The 22851-nt window shown below is 35.1% G+C and overlaps 2 protein-coding genes and 2 long non-coding RNA genes across 7 annotated transcripts in view; 2 read left to right on the plus strand and 2 right to left on the minus strand.

The window, feature by feature from the left end:
* Nucleotides 1-22851, minus strand: part of LOC145726409 (uncharacterized) — a 215061-nt gene that overhangs the window by 149201 nt on the left and 43009 nt on the right. The gene's annotated exons all lie outside the window — the stretch shown is intronic.
* Nucleotides 4797-17263, minus strand: LOC145726404 (uncharacterized). Its single transcript, XR_014177593.1, has 2 exons — nucleotides 17107-17263; nucleotides 4797-5090 (listed from the first exon to the last, which is right to left on the minus strand). It is a non-coding gene; the product is annotated as an uncharacterized LOC145726404 (long non-coding RNA).
* LOC145726381 (protein diaphanous-like) overlaps nucleotides 7101-22851 on the plus strand; it is a 100438-nt gene continuing 84687 nt past the window's right edge. For 3 of the 4 annotated variants that reach the window (XR_014177592.1, XM_081975416.1, XM_081975421.1), the window contains exon 1: nucleotides 17297-17525. Coding sequence is in view for 3 of the 4 variants with exons in the window: in XM_081975416.1 (XP_081831542.1) it covers nucleotides 17436-17525 (90 nt within the window). In the remaining variant the exon portion in view is untranslated. Of the gene's footprint in view, nucleotides 7392-7788; nucleotides 7871-17296; nucleotides 17526-22851 lie in introns of those variants that run through there. The other variant, XM_081975418.1, reaches the window with a different exon arrangement.
* LOC145726385 (uncharacterized) lies at nucleotides 7936-11360 on the plus strand. Its single transcript, XM_081975427.1, has 2 exons — nucleotides 7936-8382; nucleotides 8861-11360. The coding sequence occupies exon 2, from the start codon at nucleotides 8864-8866 to the stop codon at nucleotides 11186-11188; it is 2325 nt and encodes a 774-aa protein (XP_081831553.1). The 5' UTR covers nucleotides 7936-8382; nucleotides 8861-8863; the 3' UTR covers nucleotides 11189-11360.

Genomic DNA, 22851 nt, shown 5'->3' on the forward strand with positions numbered 1-22851 from the left:
CCACTCCAGGAAGCTTTTCAAACTTTGTGTTGATGTAATTTTAAGTTGCGCCCAAACTATTCGTACTCCTACTCGTGATTGCGACACTCGCATACGAGAAGAAGGTAATAAAAAGGCAAAAATAGAGAGAGATAACTGTAGTTCTCAGATCGGCTCATTTTTAGGAATTTTATCAACCAGCAGATAATTTCAGTAACACGCCACAGATGGGTCAACCCGTGTGGTTTGTTAAATCCTCTGCTTCAAAACTTCAGCAGGTCCTAGATTCCTGTAATGACGGAGGGGAGTTATCAAGAGAAAGGAATCCATAATTTGACAGAATAACTAGTTCTGTCACATTCTATCAACACTTCCCTCGGCAATTCTACAGCCTGCGTTCAAGAATTCCATCCCTGTTGTTGCCAGACCTTGTACTTTTTGTACAGAGGTCTAGACTTTTATGATCAGCTTCAAAATAATCAATGTAAGTAGACCGTATGTATTATGTAATCTGTCACCTTTATTATTCAACATTTATGGTGATTACATAATTAGGAATGCTTTGAAGGGCTGGAAAGGAGACGTAATAACTTACGCTACGCCTGACAGTACACTTAGAGCAATAGACGAACAGGAAGTATCTGAACTCAATGAAAGAGTAGAAAGTGCGAAAAATAAAAAAGCATCCATAGAGATTAAAAGGAGAATAGCTCTTTCCAAAACAAAACGTAGACTTGTCGAAGCTCTTGAACTCCCGATTGCGCTTTATGGAAATGAGGCATGGCTCTTAAAGACCTCCGACATTCCTAAACAGGATATTTTCGAGAAGTGGGATTGGAGACAGTTTTTGAGAATTTCTCGTACTGCTCATAGAACGCATACGTCAATATTGGAATAGCTAACAGATTAAGATAGACTGTCAACCATAGGAAGACAAAGATGTCCCAAACATTTTGGACATATATGTGAGCAGAAAAAGTGATAACAATCTTGAACAAACTTGTAATCCAGGAAAATGTCGATAGAGTGAGATTTCGGGGACGTTCGCCTAAACGCTGGTTGGACAAATAGTGAAGCACTTCACAGGGAAACCACCACTTACAGAGAGCAAATGAAAAAGAATTCCAAACACCATAACGTGAACGACAAACATAAAGTCAGACACCTCAGGATATGCAGTAAACGGCTAGGGAAAGCAAAACTGTATACAAATTCATACACAATTAAACAAATTTGCCGAAGATATCTGGAACTTAATTGTAACTTACAGCTGACAGTAACTTTTTCCGACAGAGCGATCCAGTAGCGGCTAGATGAATATAGAAGTTTTGAATGAATGAGAGAGACGCAGGAAGTTCCTGTTCTGGGAAATATCGTATAGGTCTTCTATATGAGTATATGAGCCCGTCATGTCCCGCAGGTATGGGAGCTACAGCAGCCCAGTGTCCTTTATATAGGCTAATAGCCTGATAGAGCATAAGTTTCTTATATGTCTTTGAGCAACAACACTGGCTGTCCCAGAAAGAGTATAAGCGCGTGAGAAAAGGCGGGACAGTTCATGAGGATATGTCCCTAAGTTTCTTCGTCTACTAAGCATCTCCTTCTAGTTATGAGTTCCTTGGCCTGTCTAAGGCCCGGGGCGGTAACCCAGCTGCAGGGAAACAATTGCCTGGCCAAAGCCCCCATGAAACGTGTAGCCGGGCTCTTTGAGATTCCAACAACAGGTTTGGGTGGTTATTAATTTAACCAAAAAGAACATCAGAGTATCCTGGCATCCAGATGTGCCGAATGCTTGTAGAAGCCTTATTGCCAAAGCTTTTTTGTTGCTCTAGACGATAGCATGCACTCTTTGATAAGTCGTTGCTTTAGCGAGTTCCTTACCTTTCGACGAGATGATAAGTATATGTCACAGTTGAATATACCATAGAGTCTGCCAAGGATTGCGTTTATTGTATCCCTCGTGTTATGTTACCCCTTCAGGAAGTTTTAATTATTTTACTCTTACAAAAGGAAGGGAATGACACACAGTCGTCTCCACAATACTTTATTTCGACCTTCAAAAGGTAAGGCCTGCTCTAGTAGTTTCGGACATATAAATGGCCATCTTCAGGAGCTATAAAGATAACTCTACTTATGCGTAACAGGCGTTTAAGAAACGGAAAAAACCTACCTCAACTCGACAATCAATGCGCCGGCTGTCTTTTTACAAATGGGGAGACAGTGAGACCCATGTTATAAAGATTTTGTGAATTTAAAGTTGTTTAAAGGTGGGAATAAAGCTATACAATTTTTAACACATGTAGTATAAATTAAAGGGTTTTAAAAAATTGAATAATTACCTGATTATGGAGAAAAAAACTGACACTACATATTTAAAAAACAAAGACTTAAAATTAGACCCATTTTAAGGGCTGGGTTAGACCCTATGGGGAGAAAAAGATAAATTCAGATATAATCCACCATCCACGGCAGAGGCGATCGAACAGGAAACAAAATGGAGATTTAAAAATCTTTGAAAAAACCGCATTGATAAGTCGTTAATACGAAGGCAGGGGGAACGTTTAAGAGGGGATTACAATAAAATCAATAACCTAAGTGACAACAGGTAGGTAGTTCTGCAACCCACAAATCAATCAAAGATTAACAATAAAAAGGTTAAAGCCGCAATCATTCATACAACCAGATGTAAAGTTAAAATTAGACAAAAACATAAACAATGCACCAACCAGCAAACATGTGGCAGGTGGACAACGTAATGAGCAAAATGAGGGTAGCTAAGGGTTCAGATAAGGCTGTAAACCCCGCAGAAAGTGCAAACACCGACCAACACGCTAGTGAAGGAGGGGATGGTGGAAGATGGGGTGCTGGGAGTGTTTACAAGGGATTAGGATCATTAAAAGGTGAGGGACTTAAAAAAGGAAGTTGATGGATGGTTAAGCTGATCATTTAGGCAGGTGTGCCCACCATCATCAGAGGCCTTGTTGATCTCAAGTAGTACCTTGTGTAGTGTAGGTGGTAACATTTGCTATTGCGCATTTGACCCTATAAGAGTACCCCCCGCTCAGTCGGATAAAGTTCGGTGCTACTCTTAATTAAACCAAGTTAAAGTTAAGAGTGGTGTCCACATTTAACTTAAACGCGGTTTAAACTCTTAGCTTAAAGTTTACAGTACAAATAACGGTTAGGCAACTACTGCGTTGTTTCAATTCAATTGGACCACCCTGAACTGTTCCCACATGGGTGTAGTGCAACGTGCAACCAAGTTTTTTCGTCATAGCAGTATTCTTGCCAGTCAGTGCAACTAAGATTTTATTAATGTGGTTCGGGATTATTTGGATTCGAAAATTCAAAATAAATTATTCAGTCAGTTGAAGGTTCCTAAGAAGAAAGATAATGCCCATTTTTTTTCCAAAGGCAACAAAAAATCTTAGATAGTTGGCAATGAAACTTAGTAGTACCTCTGTGAGCAGGTTACGTTAAAAGTTGGAACCTCTCAAAAACGTTAAAGTAGTTAGACATTATAATATTTCTGGTCGGATAGTATACCCATTATTAGTCTTGAGTTAGTTAACTGTAATTAAATAAAGCCACAATAAAACAACTACAAAATTGTTGTGCAACATCTGGTGATATCTATACTCAACTCTATGAGTTAGGGCGTACAAATGGCGTTCCCAAATTTAGGAACAGCCCCCTTAATGCCGCATCATTCGGTAAACACCGTTTTGATTGATCAAAAATGGTAAGGTTTCGTTTCTTGTTTATCAATCCCAATCCTCTGACCAGTTTCGCCGTATTGCGCCTCACCAGAGAGGTTATAGGGCTTGATAACCAAAGAACAAAGCCTTCATTCAAGTTCTAAAGAGTAAAAAGCAAGAATAGACTTAAAGAAGTTGTTTGTGAATGCCAACTATCCATCCATCCAATGGGGCTACAGCCCAAATCGGGCATTGGCCTCCTCTATTTTCTTCCTCCAGTCATTCCTGTCTTCCGCCGCCTTTCTCCAGTTTGGAGTTCCGGGCAAGCATCGAGGGTTCCCCTGGATTTTGCCTGTCCTCGCCCTTGGTTACCTTCCAGTTTTTGGATGAAAATCCTCTTGACTACTCTTGACTACTCTTGACTCTTCCATTCTCTGCAAATGCTCGGCCCAGTTAAGTCTTTGTAATCTTATTGTTGTTGCCAGGTCGGCTTCTGCGAAGAGCTGGTAGATCTCGTGGTTGTATCTTATTCTCCACTGTTCGTTTTCTTGAACCGATCCATATATTCTGCGTATGATCTTTCTTTCGAATGCGTTCACCATTGTTTCGGCTCTTTGTGAGAGCGTCCAGGTCTCGCTTCCATAGCATAACACTGGGCGTATTATTGTTTTATACAGTTTTGTTTTCCTGTGGACATTCCCTGATCTGATAATGGCCAAAATGTGGTAGTATATTTTATTGGCATTACTAATTCTTCGTTGGGTTTCCTTCATTTCGTCCCGTTTGCTGGATATGTTACAGCCTAGGTAGGTAAACTCATTAACCATCTCAAAGTTTTGGTCGCCTATTGTCATGTTATGGCCTCTCCTCCTATTGCTTCGGGTCTGTATTAATACTTTGGTCTTATCATATCATTCACTTTTAGACCCACTTCTTTGACGTTAGGTTTCTTCCAAGTATGTTTATGTCATCTGCATATCCTGCTAGGAATGCCAACTATACAAAGAAAAATAAAAGAAGGAGTTTGACAAAGTTAACAAAAAGTAAGTTTTGTGTCAGTTTTTGTTTTCTGTTAGGACTTACGGAAAAACATTTACATTTAACCGTGTAAAAAACGAGTTATTTCAATTTTGAAATTTTGATTTATTACTGATAGATATAACATCAATTAGTCGTAGAGAAAATACACTGTAAACTTTGGGTGAATTCAGTGAATTGTCCATATCCTTTATTTGGCGTCGTGTCTCCTTGTGCAATAAGGACATTGTGTCCAGCCTTGTTGTACAATATTGGTTGGCTGTCAGACGTTTTTGTGTGTGTGGACTGTGGATTACAGTTTGGAGGAAAATAATTGCTTCAAAAACGTTGCTTCTCCTCATCTTTTTTAATAAACTTCGTGCTTATCACTTCGATCTGTAAAAATGAAAAAAAGTTGATGTAGTAAATTCAGGTGATTCCGATCATGTATAAAAAACAATGCCCTATCTCTAACGTTATTAGAAAAAAATCCTTGATGGTTATTAATTATTATGCTGCTACAAGATGGGTGATATATGGTTTATGATAATCCTGAAGAATAGCGTTAAAACCAAGGTTATCTGGTGTCTGCGAACCGGCGATCAAAATCGGAAAAGAACACATCAACGATAGATATACAGGTACACATGAGTTAGACAGGGAGACTCACTCAGCCCCTTCATATTTAATGTAATAATGGATGAAATAATAGAAAATCTTTCCAGAACAGATGCATACAAAATGGAAATACTGTCACGTTAAGGGGTAGCTCAGAGGGAAGAAAACTCAGGATTCCACAGGTAACCCACTTTATTTAGGACATTAAGACAACAGTTACAATGTTCTTGCCCCCAGATGGCCAAGACGGCGTAGATCATGACGGCGAACGGGGATACTTGTCAGGAAAAACTGCGGACTATTGTCCGAGGGCATTCACCAGGCAGGCGTTGTGGTAATAGCAAAGGGAGGTAAGCAGGTACGGCAACTAGTGCTGCACGCCCACACTATTTCCTTTACTAGGGCTGATTCTCGGGTGTGGCACTTGGTCACCTAATGCTCCACGTTTACGTTACACAAGAGGCCTACCCAGACTAACCCAGAGATCAGTGACCTACCACTGGGAAGGACCCCAGAGTTCGGGGATTTAGTTGAGCTACGGTGCATCTTTTATATTCGTTAGCGCTCTCATTATGCTAATTTTGCTGACTATGCTGGTTACTGGGTGTGCACCGTAACTACTAACACGGGTGTGACAATACTTTATTCTTTAATGTTGTATGCTACGCTGATGATAATCTCCAAAGACTATTTCATTCTTTTAACACCAAATCAAAAGGACTGAATATGATTATTAAAACCGAGAAGATTAAATGTTTAGTAATTTCAAAGAAACCGATAAAGTGCAAACAGGAAATCGAGTCCAAGATCGTCGAACAAGTAAACCATTTCAAAGACATCACAAAGTCATGGAAATCTACCTCTCGTAGAGAGCCAACAATAAAAGCGGCTCGAATTCAGAGATGTTTGAGAGAAATTGTTTGGAAGAACAAATACCTAAATACGGAAAGCAAATTCAAGATAAATAAAACTACGGTAAGACCTTATCTATAAGAAACATACACAGTAAAAACAAAACAAATGGAACTCTACAACTGATGAGAACAGTTGAAATGAAGATTGTAAGAAGCCTACAAGGCAAATCTCTATACGATAAAATACGAAATGAGGACATCAGAATACAATGAGAGACACAGAACATAGGAAGATGAAGGAGTCAGAGAATAAGATTCTGGAAAAAACATTGAAAAAAGAATGGACCACAACAGACTCATCAAAAACGTAAAAAAATGAATAATCCAGCAGGAAACCTCCAAAGTGGCAGAGAATGCTCGACCTCGTCACCCGAAGAAGGCGTGTTGGCAATGAAAAGGCTAATATTAATACTAGTACTAATATTTATCCTAATTAGAAAGAAGAACAAAAAGGAAATAGAAACTAAGCATTATAATTTAAAAAAAATAACCACATAATGTAGTTGCACAGGAAATAATAAATTTGAATGTCTTAAGAGTTCGAAGGTTTTTTCAGGAGTTTCAGGGCATTGAATCAGACAGATCCTGGGACAACCCAGGAGGATCCACACATTTAACGACAAAACCACACTTTAACTGCTTTAGGACCAGAAATACCAAAATCTACCACAGTTTTATTACTTTCAGCAAGTTTCAAGCGATGACCTGCGCATATTGAACTATAAGATGGTTTGATGCTAACTGGCTAACTTCACACGTGTCCTACTGACCCCCGGTGACATATGTCATTATTGACTTGTGTCATCAATGTCAAAAGTCAAAACAAAGCCCAATGACGTTTTTCAAACAATTTTTTGTTTAAAATTCACTACATTGTTGTGTTTTTTTTGGTTTTACAACTAAATCAGTGGATTTATCGGCTTAAATTCATTGGGAAGTTTGTGAATTTAAATGTTTAGAATTACGTAACGTAGTGACGGAACCGAGTGTAAACGCGAATCGGTACAACAGCCGCAAGATATTGTGCAGCTAACGGTTTGATTACTGTTTTATCAACAAGTGGTTTAGGTTTCCGGATTTATTGGATTGTGGTTTCAATTCAACAAATACCTTGCTCAAGTTGAATTGAACTAACACGGAAGACTAGTGGAAATTCTGTGACAAGGTAGTGTAATTTGATATTCAAATAGTGGCAGGTTAATACTAGAAAAGTCGAGAGAAAAGTGCTATAAATATTGTTGATTATGTAGGGCAGCCCTATAAGTAGTATATTTACTTGCCATTCTTGTTTTACCATAATAATTGTACAAAAACTAAAATGCCCCTTTTTGTTATTACTAGTCAATATACTTAGGTAAAGAAGAGGAGAAACATAATGAAGTTTATGTAAACAAGTATCTGCAAGGTTTCAAGATCAAATTTGTCTAATTACATGTTTTTCCAGCTTGCAATTTCAATTTGACCCTTAATGTATTCCAAATGTAGTGGTAATTTGTAATTAATGTTTATACCTTGCCAAACACAGTTTGTAGTAATTGAAACAATACTTCCTATTATTTAAGGTTGCTGCCTAAAAGTCCAGACAACTTTGGAATGTCAAATCGGCAAGAGAAAGCCAAGTCTGGCAGTTTTGTTGGGGCAAAAGTAAGTACTTACTATCTTCTTATTATTCAATATTTAGAGTGACCCAAGAATACTGTTTAGGGCAAAAATGGAGGTAAATTATAGAATAGAAAGTATTTTTTACTAGTTATAATGTATGAAATGAAAAATCTTAATGTAAAATGTAATCACACATAGCCTAACATTCACCAGGTTTACACCACAAGGACTAAATTGCTACAAGGATCAAATTGAGTACCAGTTAAATTTGATACATCTGTGTTTATAGGGTAACTTCGCCAATAAGCCGGCCCCCACCAGTAGTCGGCCACAAACCAATTAAAACAACAATAACATGACATTCCGGCGATTTTTAACTGTCATTTTATTTGGAGTAAAATCTGTCATCTGTTAGGTTAATGTACATCACTTCCTCTTCTCTCTTGAATCAAACTTTACGTTATAAATTTGCCGCCAAAAGTTAGTTTGCGGTCGGTAAGCCAAATTGATACAGTTGCAAGTGTGGTGTAGCATCAAGAGTGAATTTTTTTAAGGTAAGTGAAATTCATATTGTGCATGCCAAGTGTTATGTTATGATTTAGGGTGCAAAGACATACTTTAAAACAACTAATTATCTCCAAAAACCCTTAAAAATCTTAAGATATAAGTTAGAAATAATGCGGCCAGTTACTGGCTCAAAACTTTTCTATGTAAGTTAGAAGTCGGCCCCCAGGCCGACTACTAGGAATAAGGCCAGTATTTTTGTTTTGCATTTTTTTATCTTGCATACCCGAATTATATTCTGTTCTATATTTTTGTTGGATAGTTTGAAGTGCGTAAATTGTATATTCTAGTAGACGGCCGGGGGTATTGTTTATAGTAAGAAAGTTATAAAAGATTTAATGTAACGGCCGACTACTAGACTAGGCATTAAAAATCCCTCTGCCAGTAGTCGGCCACAAAAATTTAGATGTCGCTGAAAGCCAATTTTGGGGTAAAAACTTGTAATTAATTGAATGATAATGATTTTAGACAATGCCCAAAGACCGAAAACGAAAGTTTCATCAATATTCGGAGGAAAACATGCAAAATGCACTCAAAGCAGTTCAAAATGGAGTCGCAATACGGCAAACATGTCGAGACTACGGCGTACCACGATCTTCTCTACAGGACCGGCTCAAAGGCCGGATTTCGGAAAACTGTCGAAAAATGGGACCAGATCCATACTTGACTGCCAAGAATGAAAAAAGGATTGTAGATTGGATAATTCAACTTGCAAAATGTGGTTTTCCCATCCAAAAAGGAGAATTAATAGCCACAGTGCAGAAAATAGTTTTGGATGGAAATATTAAAACTCCTTTTAAAAATGGAAAGCCAGGACAAAAATGGTACTCATCATTTTTGAAAAGACATCCGGAAATTTCTATACGAACACCGGAATCTATAGATAAAGCAAGAGCTAAGCTAAGTAAGGAGTACATTAAATCTTGGTTTAGCAGTCTTGAAACTTTCTTACAAGAAAAAGACGCAATGGATATTTTAGCCGATTCGTCAAGAATTTTCAACGCCGATGAAAGTGGCTTCAGTTTATGTCCGAAAACAGGAAAGGTACTTGGTCCAAGAGGGTACAAAAACTTGTATGAAGTAAAGAAGGGGAATGAGAAAGACAATATTACCGTACTAGTTACGTTTTCTGCAGATGGTGTTTTGTGTCCTCCTTGTGTTGTCTATCCTTATGTAAAGCCCCCAAGGGTTATAGCAGAAAGTATGCCACCAGAGTGGATTCTTGGAAAATCAGAGACTGGTTGGATGAAATCAGAAGTTTTTTTTGAATATATTGCAAATGGATTTAATAAATGGATTTTAACTCATAAAATTAAAAAACCAGTATTATTTCTCGTTGACGGGCATCGTTCACACATGTCCATAGCGCTAAGTAAATTTTGTGATGAAAATGATATCATCCTGTATGCTTTACCGCCCAATGCTACACATATTATGCAACCTGCAGATGTAGCAGTGTTCAAACCATTAAAAGAATATTGGCGCCAGGCTGCAAGAAAATGGCAAAACGAAAATACAAAGATTCTTTCAAAAGCTGATTTTGCTCCAGTTTTTAAAGAAGCATTCTTTCATCCCAATATTCCGGATCATATTAAACATGGATTTGAGCGTTGCGGACTATTTCCATACAATCCAGAAGCAGTGGATTACAGCAAATGTGTCCAAAATATCTTAGAAACCCATATTTCTGACGACAATCAAGAGCTGTTGTCAATTTCTGACTTTCAAAGCACTCAAAAAGTTTTGTCTAATTTAAAATTTAACCTGCTGGAAAGAGCTGGGGATGTAGATTGGCTCCTAAAAGAGGTTAAACTTTTCCAAGAGAAAGTACTTGGGTCAAGTTCGGACTCTTTTATGGCAACAGAGATTATTGACGAATTTCAGGAAAATATAACTCCAATTGAAGATGTTCATATTTCAGAATTTGATATCGATCTAGATGGATTCCTTTCTTTAGTGCCAGAACCGCTGGACCAGGAAAATATAACCGTAATGATGACCGCCAACTCTAAAGATGACTCATCAAAAGTGAATGAATCAAAAATGGAGTCAAAAATCAACATACTTAAAGTAGATATTATAAAACCTCCATCTCTCAGTATTAGTAATGAATATTTTTCTGTGGAAGATAAAGAACCTCTTTTCGAAAATACAGTTATGGAATTTGACAAACTGACTGCTATTGAAAATGATTGTCATACCCACACAAACGAAAACTACTATTCTCAAAAGCATGTTCCATTGGAAGATGTTCTGCCTATTGAAGAAAATTGTTTCAAAAGTACTGAAATTATTTTAGAATGTCAATCCGAAAAGAATTATCCAACTGAGGACACAACAATAGATTACTTTAAAGAACATTTAAAATATCCAAAACCTTTGCAAAAATCTACAAAGATTAAATCAGGACCTTCCACAAGTGCAATATCTGCAAAAGCATGGCGGTCCTATTATATTGAAAAGGAGAAAGAGAAAGAAGAAAAAGAAGTTTTAAAAAAGAGAAAACGGGAAGAGACTGAAAGAAAGAGAGTTGAAAAATCATTTAAAACCAAGAAATCGAAACTAAAATTTGTAGAACCAGAAATTATTTCTCCTGAAGAAATGGTACGAAAGAAAGAAAAATGTGGCGTATGTGAGGAGGAGCTAGACTCGGATGCAGAAGAAGAAGGTGAAAAAAATATTGGCTGTGATGTCTGTCCTAGATGGTTTCATTTAGTGTGTACAAAGCTTTCAGGGCAATCTTATAAAAGTGTGATAAACCAAGAATTTTTCTGTGATTTTTGCAGTGATGGTTAGTCTTAGTTGAACAAAATTGTATTTTTAAATTATTTTTTTCCTTAACTTAGGTTTAAGTAGGTAGGTTTTTTACAACGGGTTTGTTTTTGTACTTAACTTTATCTCTAAGTTATAAAATAAACTATAAAACTAAATAATGTTAAATAAATGTTTTTTATAATCATTTATAGTATGACTTTGTATTATTCAATGAATTTTTAAAAAGACGAATACGGACCTGTGGCAAATGACAAGAATTTCCTCCGGCCGACAACTGGCATAATTACGGCCGACTACCAGGCCAAAAGTGGCCGACTATTAGCAAAAGTGCTATTCACTTAAACAACAATAAAAGAAAAATAAGTAATTTAAATTTAGCTTGCAATGGTCACTTTTCTTTAATAGCCAAATCTACAGGCTTTCTGATGATCAGGTTAATAATAATGAAAAATAGTCCAAAATCTATGGCATAACAAGTCAAAGTTAAAGTTTATCAAAAAAGGCCGACTACTGGCGCAATCACCCTATCTAAGTTTTCAAGATCTTATTCAATCTAAAAGGGAGCAAATTTTGATTGATGTTTTTGATAGAAAAAGTTCTGAAGCTACAACAGCAACTTGGTGGAGAGTGAGTTACAATTATTTGGATATAGGTACCAAAATAAAAATGATTGATTTAACCACAGTAGTGACAACTTAATATCTGCAAATTAAACAAGCATCAGTTGCTAAGAAAAATAAAGTTCTTCAAAAAGAGCATTTAAGAAACCTTCTGTTAACGGACACAAGTTATTATATTATAGTCTTATTCCCCTTTTAATTATGAACAACAGGATTTGGAGTAAAATATGCAGCTCAGAAAACTGGAAATTGATTGTAAATAAAACATATAATGATCAAGACTGGATAGAAAACTTCAAAATGACAAAAGGTTTTGTTTGAAATTTGGTACTCCAACTAGTACTTAAGTGTAAAAAAAAAATGATTTAATCTACTCCCTTTGCAGCATTTGGTCCTAAGTGTCTTCACTCTCAACAAAGTAGTTGTGAGGTCATTTGATCCCGGGATCAAATATTTGGTTCTCAGGGTGTAAACTTGATAATTGGTACTCTTAACTAACTTGCTCTTAAAAAATGCAAACTGTAATCCCCGAGGGGCAAAACACTGAATAAAATATTGTACACTAATTCCTAATATGCCAATAATGTCCACTAATTCCTTGTAATGCCCGGTAATTCCTGATAATTCCCAATAACTAAGAAAGAAGTAGATATCAACTCTGCTTAGTTTAATTAGGACCCCTTGTATATTAAAGCATTTTTGGATTCTACGTCAAATTCTAGACATATTTCATGTATTAATGTCATACACTTATCTGTATCCGTTTCTGAGATATTTGCCATTTTATATAAAATTTAATATTTTCAGTCTCCAAAACAATAATTTTAATTTATGCATATCAGGAAACGTTTTTTTTTTTTAGTTTTTGTGTTATACAAGGTTTGTTCTAAGAGTGAGTGCAGAAAAACGATTAAATATATAATACAGGATCGTCAAAAAATCAGTTCTGAGAAATGACGTTTTTCAAATTGAACACTCGTTATTCACATAACTTTCATTCTCTGTTCAAAATAACGATAAGTTTGTATTGGGTCACTTATTTGAAACATTTATTCTTTAAATTGATACATTGAACCACCCTGTAACTGTCATAATAATTGAGATATTGAAGGTTAAAGTAGTAGCTGTTAAATTCAGTCAAAACTGTCTTTATTGTCCAATCCCTCGTTCATTTGCAACACTTTGTATAGACTTTTATATGTCAATGGATAGAAAATATAATGGGTTTTCCAAAAATATGGCCGTTTGTGTTGATAGGTTGCTTCGTGTGGCCGCCAGAATGCCCAGAAACTAACTAGACGTTTTTCTTAACTGTAACTTCTTTGAGGGATTTTTTTTTAAATTGGTCAGGTACGGCCCTGATCTTTGGCACAAACCTAGCACAGTAAGTGTCAAATTTAGTGCCGTAGCAAAACTGTAGTAATAATATAGTCGATTTTCGCTTGAATTAAGTGGCCAACATAACGCAAAACCCATTGGAATAGCGGTGGCTTTTCAGGCAAATTTGACCCTTACGAAAATTGTCATTTGCAAAATCGGTTTATCAAGAAATTTCTATGCATTACATCGTAGTAGACCTAGTATCTCACATAACCGTGTTTTCCTAATTTTCCAGGGTCAAATGAGCCCTAACCAGTCAAAAATTGTTTCTGGGGCACCCTGTCTGTAAACCGTGAATAACACTCGTATTTGTAACACTTTCAATATCCTTTTATATGTCGATGGACAGCCAATGAAATGGGCTTTCCATTGACGTAGAAAAGTCGGTTGGTTAGTGGTACCGTTTAGCCACTAGAGGGCGTCAACTTTGACCAATTTTTTTGGTGTATCCTTTTGTTTAATATTCAAAAACCCGCTTAAATGCACTATTTTTGCTAGAGTTTTATACGTCAATGGAGAGCCAATGGAATGAGCTTTCTAAAAATTTCCGAACTTGGGTTGATAGGTTAGGTTAGGTTAGGTTTACGGTTTGGCCGCTAGAGAACGTCAAAGTTGACTATTTTTTTATGACTTTTTTCGTGCATCCTCTTGTTCAATCTTCAATAAGTCGTTTATTGGCACCATTTTTAGTAGTGTTTTATACGTCAATGGATAGCCAATGAGCTTTCTAACAGTCTCCCAATTTGAATGGATAGGTTAGACAGTTCGGCAGCTAGAGGGTGTCAAAATTGACTAATTTTTTCATGATTTTTTTGGTGCATTCTTTTGTTCAATCGTCAATCGTCACCTTTATTGCTACACTTTGTATAAACTTTTATATGCCAATGGATAGCCAATGAAATAAGCTTTCTATTGACGTATATAAAAAAAAAATTTCAAAGTAAAATTACAAAATTCATAATTTTTCATTGTATTCTTCGGAATTTATTGAAATTACTGAATGGTAATAGAAAAATTATTTTATTAATTTTTTTTTATAATATAATTTAGATGTTCCCAATTCTATTAACAGTTTCTAAAAAACCAATGTACCTCCAGTAATGCCCATTAACTCCTAAAGTTTGTATACCATAATGCTCCAGCAGTTTACCCAGTAATCCATTAATTAAATTGTTTTTTTCAATCTTGGGAGTTTCAAGTTAAAAACATTTATTGGGTAAATCAGCCATGAAAAATCCCAGGAAAATATTTTCATGTTATAAAAATTACCACCAGAGGGAGTAACTTGCCATTTTAAAATTACATTTTCTATAAATTTTCCATAATAAACAGTAAAGTTTTTTTCACATTTTGAAGAGAACCAGTTTCTCTATCATTTTTGTAAAAAGAAAAAATTCAGTTACTTCAAAAACAAAGATAGTGGGGAGTGTTTAATTTTTTTTGCAATAACCTATTTTAATTTCTTAACAATTTAACTGATTTTAACAAATTTGGTATCATTGAAAAGAGGCAATAAGAATTGACTAAAATATAGTTAATTCTGAGGGGTAAACCGCTAGGACATACTAGTATTTTGAAAACTATTAATAAAATTGGAAACGTCTAAATTATATTATAAAAAAAATTATAAAATATTTTTTTCTATACCATTAAAATTTAAACATAAATAAAATAGATAAAGTTTAGTAATTTCAATGAATTCCGTTGAAAAACAATAAAAAAATTTTGAATTTTATAATTTTACTTTTAAAAATTTTGAAGCTCTCTAGTGGCAAAATGGTACCACTAACCCATCAACTTTTATACGTCAATAGAAAGCTTATTTCATTGGCTATCCATTGGCATATAAAAGTCTATACAAAGTGTTGCAAATAAGCTAGTTATTGACGATTGAACAAAAGAATGCACCAAAAAAGTCATGAAAAAATTAGTTAAATTTGACGCCCTCTATCGGCCAAACCGTCTAACCTATCAATTCAAATTGGCTACTGTTAGAAAGCTTATTTCATTGGCTATCCATTGACGTATAAAACGCTACTAAAAATGGTGCAAATAAACGAGTTATTCAAGATTGAACAAAAGGATGCACTAAAAAATAATCAACTTTGACGCTCTCTAGCGGTCAACCTATCAACCCAAGTTGGGAAATTTTTAGAAAGCTCATTCCATTGACGTATAAAACTCTATCAAAAATAGTAATTAAGCGGGTTTTTGAATATCAAACGCAAGAACGCCCCCTAGTGGCCAAACTGTACCACTAACCAACCGCCTTTTGTACGTCAATGGAAAGCTCATTTCATTGGCTGTCCATCGACATATAAAAGTATATACAAAGTGTTACAAATAGGCGTGTTATTTACGGTTTACAGACAGGGTGCCTCAGAAACACTTTTTGACTGGTTAGGGCTAATTTGACCCTAGAAAATTACGAAAACACGGTTATATGAGCTACTAGGTCTACTACGATGTAATGCATATAAAATTCTTGAAAAACCGATTTTGGAAATGACAATTTTCGTTAGGGTCAAATTTGCCTGACACACCACCACTATGTCAATGGGTTTCGCGTTATGTTGGCCACTTGGTGCAAGCGAAAATCGACCTTAATGATTTTATTTCTACAGTTTTGCCGCGGCTCTAAATTTGACTCCAGATAGAGAAGTGTATGTGTATGACATTAATACACGAAATATGTCTAGAATTTGACGTACCATTCAAAAAAGTAATAATATACAAGGTGTCTCATTTAAACTAAGCAGCAGTTGATATCTACTTCCGGTTAAATCGTTGCAGCATATTTTCTTATTTTTACTTTTTTTAATTAAAAAAGGTTTTTTTAGACTCTCCAGTCGTGGTAATTCAGAAAATTAGTGGGTATTGTTAGGTTAGGATAGTTATTGGAAATTATTAGGAATTACTGGGCATTACAAGGAATTAGTGACATTATTGGCATATTAGGAATTAGTGTACAAAATTGTATTCAGCGGTTTACCCCTCGGTTAATTCAGTTGAATCCCTCTCGGCCAAGGGGTTAGTTTTCACACCATGACCCAAATTCTAAGAAAAAGCAAAAAAAATCAAATGGAATGATATGACTTTGTCTTTATGAAAAAGCCAAATAATATCCAAATATGTCAGTGAAAACTGTTTTTCAAAATCTCATTGTTAACCTGAAATATTGGGGAAATTAGCAGATTAACCTTTTTACTTACATTGGGTAGTTTTAAGCAGGTTTTAAGTGTAGCCTTTGCTAATTCCTTCCCTTTCTTCTCCCACAAAAAAATTAACAAAATGGTTAAATGGTTTAAAAAAAAGAATAGTAAAAATAACCCCATTTTTGAAATTTTGCAATAAAACTTGTAAACAGCCCTTAACCAAACTGACGAAAACGTCTAGAGATATTGACTACAAGGCTCGATTAAGGTAGTTTGAAAAATATGTTTTTTATTTGCGAGAAATGGCTTTAGACCGAATTTTTCATTTTTTGACTACATCTCAGTGTCAAAATCTTTCAAAAAGATTATTTAGCTCATCAGAAAGAGGAAGAAAATACCTTTTAATCCTGAAAAAAATTATTAAAATCGAGTGAATCAATTTGAAGAAACAGTTATTTTGCTGTCCCATTCTTTTTGACGAGCAGTTTAGTTTCCAAAAACAACATTTTTGTACTGATTCAAAAAATTAAAGGTTTTTCTATTTCTAACTTACAATTACGTCAAATGGACTCGTTGACTTTTGTCTGTTTACTCTTCAGTTAAACTGTCATATGACATTGTAAACCATTTGCACTGAACAGTATGCTAGGGCACTCTTATGTACACATATTATTACACTACAACTTTTATTATTATCTGATGTGTTCTGATTATCTCATTTTCTTGGTAAATTGATTTTCAATGTATATTAAGTGTAAATATTACTCACTGAAATGTAACTCACATTGATCATTGTAAAACACTGATTATAAACTAGAGACTTATTAAGGCGTTTTCTCACTTGCACTAATTGTCACAATATGTTTACTACTGGTTAACACCAAATCTTTATCATTTCCTAAAATATGTTCTTAACCTTATCTAAATTATCTTATATTTGCCTTAATACTTATCAGGCCAAACTTAAACTAAAATTGACTTGTGACTGTCCAAGGTGGGGAATTCAATTATACTTCGCGTGCGTGTGATTTTACATTTTTTAACGTAAACTATAGTGATTTACACTTGTAAAATAATGAGACAGTGAAGTTACAATTGAGTGAATTTAGCATAATGGCAGAGAACACGTCAGGGGGAGCCAAGAAGAAATCCACATTAAGTGGCATATCGTTTAGAAAGAAAAGGAACAAAACTCAACCTAGTGTAAGTTTTAGCCCTGCATCAATTGTGAGTGTTTTTGTGTTGTTTTGTTTAAATGTCTAATATGTGTTTAGTTGTTTATAATGTTACTGACACTCTTGATATGTCTGGAAAGCACTTCAATTTACTAAACATTAGACATAGGACGGTGTTATACTATACTGTCATAAAATAACTGATGACAAAATAACTTTGTCATTTTCCTGAGAAATGCTTCCTAAAAAAGACACAGTCCTCCAAATTTCTGCTTAAAAAATTTGCTGCGTTTTGTTGCTATAACTGTCAGACCGTTGGAACAATTTTGATTAAATTTGGGACAAGAACTCATGAAATGAATATTCGTTATATGATGTGAATGACGTTTGACAAAATGGTTTAGTGGCATCCATACAGGAGGATCGTGTCACCCCACTTACTAGCTTTCAGACTAATCACAAAAAAATGTTGTGAGGATAGTCTTGAAACTCGATTTTTCAGGCTGAAAACAATCTTAAAGCACTAGAACTAGTCCAAAATTGTAAGAAAATGAAAAACAAAGTAAAACAACTTGAAAAATTAGTCTTCAAGTCAATTTTCATGAACCTTATGTCAAGATCCTCTATTTAAGACTATTTTCAATACTAAAATTATTGAAATGTACCTTCAATTTATGAAAATTTACTTCATATGCAAATTTTAAGCTTCTGATGTCACTTTTCATTTGTTTAGAGTCACTTTTTGGTGTGTTTAGAGTCAATTTTCAAGGTTTAAATGTGTGAATTTGTCTTAAATGTATGAAAACTGGTTACAAAGATACTTTTTAAGCCTCTCAAGTCAATTTTCACCATTTCAAAGTCAATTTATCAGTTTCCAAGTCAATTTTTAAGCCTCTAAAGTTTCAAAGTCAATTTTCACGAACTATAATCTTCTTTGTCTGAAAACTATGAAAACTGGTTACAAAGACAATTTTTAAGCCCCTCAAGTCAATTTTCACCATTTCAAAGTCAATTTACTAGTTTCTAAGTCAATTTTCAGAACTAACGTCTTCTTTGTCTGAAATCTATGAAAACTGGTTACAAAGACAATTTTTAAGCTTCTCAAGTCAATTTTCACCGTTTCAAAGTCAATTTACTGGTTTCTAAGTCAATTTTTAAGACTGAAGTCTTTAAATTTGTCTGAAAATTATGAAAACTGGTTACAAAGGCAATTTGTATCCCTCTCAAGTCAATTTTCACCGTTTTAAAGTCAATTTTCAAAACTAAAGTCTTCTTTGTCTGAAAACTGGTTACAAAGACAATTTTTAAGCCTCTCAAGTCAATTTTCACCGTTTCAAAATCAATTAACTGGTTTCTAAGTCAATTTTCAAGACTAAAGTCTTTAAATTTGTCTGAAAACTATGAAAACTGGTTACAAAGGCAATTTTTAAGCCTCTCAAGTCAATTTTCACCGTTTCAAAGTCAATTTACTAGTTTCTAAGTCAAATTTTAAGACTGAAGTCTTCTTCATTTAAAACTGGACCACCATGTATTATAATTCATCAAATATTCATAAATTAAAAAAAAATAATTAGTCTTATTTATTTGTGTTATCATCTTTAGTTTTGTCATATTCAAACTTTTTATCTGCTCATATTGCCTCTTTCAAGTTTCTGTTCTCTTTTCAACATTTATAATACTTAGCATTACGGATAATTTGATTTTTATGAATTATTTAAGATTCAAGGTGTTGAAAGTGATTAATTGATTGCAGTTTGTTTTGGAAATGATGTAAATGAGTCACAAAACTTTCGAGATGAAAGGACATTCAGTCCGCATCTTCCGAAATTTGCATAAATGATGTCAGCAGAAACCTGTTTTCGAGATTGTTCTTTTTTAAGCAGAAGTTTATGTTGTTTTCTATACAGTGTCCCAAGATCAGAATAATTAAAATTACTACCAGACTAATTAAATAATCGAATGCACTATCAGTTAAATTATTAATCTTACTATGCGATATGAAAACCGTTTAGTAACTCACAGAAGTGTCCGTAGTTTTTTAAATTTCTTTCCTAACTTTCCTCATTCCAAAAATATTTTTATATGTATTTGTAATAATATCTAAAACTTTTGTATTAATTTCTCGAAACTAATGAGATAATGAAATTTACTCTTTCGTTGACTCACCCTGTAGAGGGTGTCATTTGAAATTCTTTAGTTGGGGCGCTTAGATAGGAGTGACGCCACTTTGCAAGTTATTCCCTCAGGCAGTTAAGGTCAGTTCTTTTTTGCTTCAAATATCTTGGAAGCGGGACACTTTTTCTATAGCAATTTTTGGGTCACTGTGTAGACTGAGCGTGCGCAATCCACTGAGCTAAAAATGTACAGGATGTCCCATTTGAATCTCGTGACTTTCGGCACTTTGAACTCAGTGATGTCATTTTTTTGGGAATTTCTTCACGTAGTTAAGGCTGACTTCACTTCAAATATCTCAGAAACTGGACACTTTCTGTAGCACTTTTTGGGTCACTGAGTAACTCTGAATCTGCGCAATCCACTGCCATAAAAATATACAGGGCGTCTTGTTTGAATTTCGTTATTTTTGGCACTTTGAACCCAGTGACGCAATTTTTCTGAGAATTTCTCTGCTGAACTTTGACTGCAAATATCTTGGAAGCGGCACACTTTTTTATAGCACTTTTTGGGTCACTGTGTTGTAGCCTCAGGGCGCAATTAATTGAGCCAAAAATGTACAATATGTCCCATTTGAATCTCGTGACTTTTGGCACTTTAAACCCAGTGACATCACTTTTCTGAAAATATCTTCACTGCGACCTCAAATATTTTGGAAATAGGACACTTTTTTGGTCACTGTGTAGCCCTGAGCGTCCACTAGCCACTGAGTTAAAAATGGGTGCGTCCCTTTTTAAGTAATCCCTAAAGGTTAAAGTCGACATTTTTCAATTTTTCTTAGGTACTTTGCAACAGTCGGTGCGAAGGTCCATTTCTATTATTTTTTGGGTTGTATAATGTTGACAATAATTTTTCTAATTTCAGAAAAAAAGTCTGTAATTTTTGTAATACATTGTTATTACAAATTTTTAAATGTTTGTAATTTGTCATGTTTTTTTGAGAACATTACTATTTATTGAGATTAGTTGGTTTAAAAATTATATTTTTGCAATTGTCATTTAGAGAAATGTAGTTTTGAGACATTGTCTCAAACTAATATAAAAGGAGAGTTCTGCAGAGGAAGAGAAAACCAAAATTAAGTTTAATTACTATTGATTTTCTTAGAATTTAGGAAACATACAAAAATCACAACATAACATTAACCTGATTTATTCCTATGTAAACTGACATTTTAATTTACCTGCTTCAGGGGGAGTTTTATGGTTTATTTTTGTTTTTATCATACAGCTGTTTCACTTTATTTGGATAAGAGTCGTTAGTCATATTTACCAAATTAAAGAGAGACTGCTTAGTAGTCAGCTGTTTGAGTAATAAAAGTTTGTACTATTAGTGATACCGGGAATGATACATTCTTGGAAATATGTTGTTTGTAGATAATTGGTATTTTTAATCATTTTTGCTAATGCAGTGTTGCAAAAGTGGTTTGCTTTGAGTGGTTCTAATGAAGATTAGTATTTTAAAAATAGGCTAATGCATGTTTTCTGTAACATGTTTGTACCGAGAGGTAAACCGCTGAGTACAATTTTGTACACTAATTCCTTGTAATGCCCAGTGTTCTGACATCGTAGAGGACTCCTTTAACAGCTTTTATAGTTCCACAGGTCGATACGACAGTAGATTAAGTCGCCTACTTGAAACGTTCGGACATTGCGGCGGTTAAATTGCGATTCCATTGCTTCGTCTCTAACACAACTGATCGTGGTTGGTAGAAGAAGGCTAAGGATGGTTCGTGGCATGCGTCCAAAGAATGTTTCAGCAGGCGCCTTGCCATCACTTGCTGATGAACAAGGTGTTGTACGGTAGCTGAATAGAAATTCTTGGATTCTTTCGCTCATTTCTCCTCCCTCCTTGAATTTAATCAAACTTCGCTTAAAAGTTTCTACAAAACGTTCAGCTTGACCATTGGATTGAGGATGGTATGGTGGAGAAAATGTATGCTCCATTCCAAGTTTTTACAAAATTTCTTAAAAATGGAAGGAGTTCCGGAAGACCGAAACGAGTAATTATTGGTCGAAGGACATTAATGAGTGCAGTGGACGTGATTACTGACATAGCTAAATTTGAAATAGCTGTCCACAATAATTATGTAGTAAAGTCTGTTGATTGGGCCGGCGAAGTCCATATGCACTCGTTGCCAAGGCGCGGTAGGTTTAGGCCAAGACTGAAGCTGATGTTTAAAATAGGATTTTTTTTATTGGCCAAGGTTTGGCCAATAAACATAAGCTCTAGCCTTCTGCTTCATCCGTTGAATTCCTGGGTGTCCATCATGAAGTGACTTGAGAATTTCTCAGGCATGACAGCACGAGGGGATCCGCTGCTACTTGATGGATCGGTTAGTGTAGTCTGTTTCATTTGAGTAAGTATCCATGTCATAGCATCTTGTTGTATTCGAGCCTGGGTCGCCAACGAATTGATCAGGATCCATCCCACCGGCTGCGCCAATATTGTGTCCAAGTGGTTTATTCCAAAGATACGCTGGCAAATAAAAAGGTTCCAGGGTCAAATTAGCCCTTAAACATTTAAAAAGTGTTTCTGATGGATCTTGTCACTAAACCGCAAATAACACGCGTACTTTGTATATACTTTTATATGTCGAAGGACGGCCAATGAAATGAGCTTTCCATTGACGTATAAAAGTCTGGTACCGTTTGGCCACTAGAGGGCGTCAACGTTGACCTTTTTTGGTGTATTTATTTGTATAATCCTCAAAAACTCGCTTATTAGCACTATTTTTAATAGAGTTTTATACGTCAATGGATTGCCAATGAAATGAACTTTCTATTGACGTATAAAAGTTGACTGGTTAGTGGTACGATTTCGGGGCTAGAGAGCGTCAAAATTTTTAAAAGTAAAATTACAAAATTTTAAATTTTATCTACTACTAGCACGGTAATGATCCATTACATACCTTCCTTTGAGTTACGTAATTAGGGAGCACCCTAAGAGTACAACAAAACAATCATTATCGCACTAGTGACTGTAAAACTCCTCATTACGTAACTCAAAGTTAGAGTTAAAAATTGATAATTTCTGTGTTAATCGTAGATAAAATATTGTACAATACTCGTGTGGTATGGCAAATTAATGGATTTCGTCGTCGCAATGCTTCCCACTCGCGACTATAAAAGTGCTCATACCACACTAGTAATGTAAATAACGTTTTAACGTAAAGTAGCGTTGTT

This window comes from Ips typographus, linkage group LG3 (genome assembly GCF_016097725.1).
Source record: "Ips typographus isolate SLU linkage group LG3, UJ_Ityp_2.0, whole genome shotgun sequence".
NCBI classification, from domain to species: domain Eukaryota; kingdom Metazoa; phylum Arthropoda; class Insecta; order Coleoptera; family Curculionidae; genus Ips; species Ips typographus.

What these genes read in the sequence shown, in the direction of transcription:
- LOC145726385 (XM_081975427.1), top strand. Translation starts at nt 8,864, where the DNA reads ATGCCCAAAGACCGAAAACGAAAGTTTCATCAATATTCGGAGGAAAAC.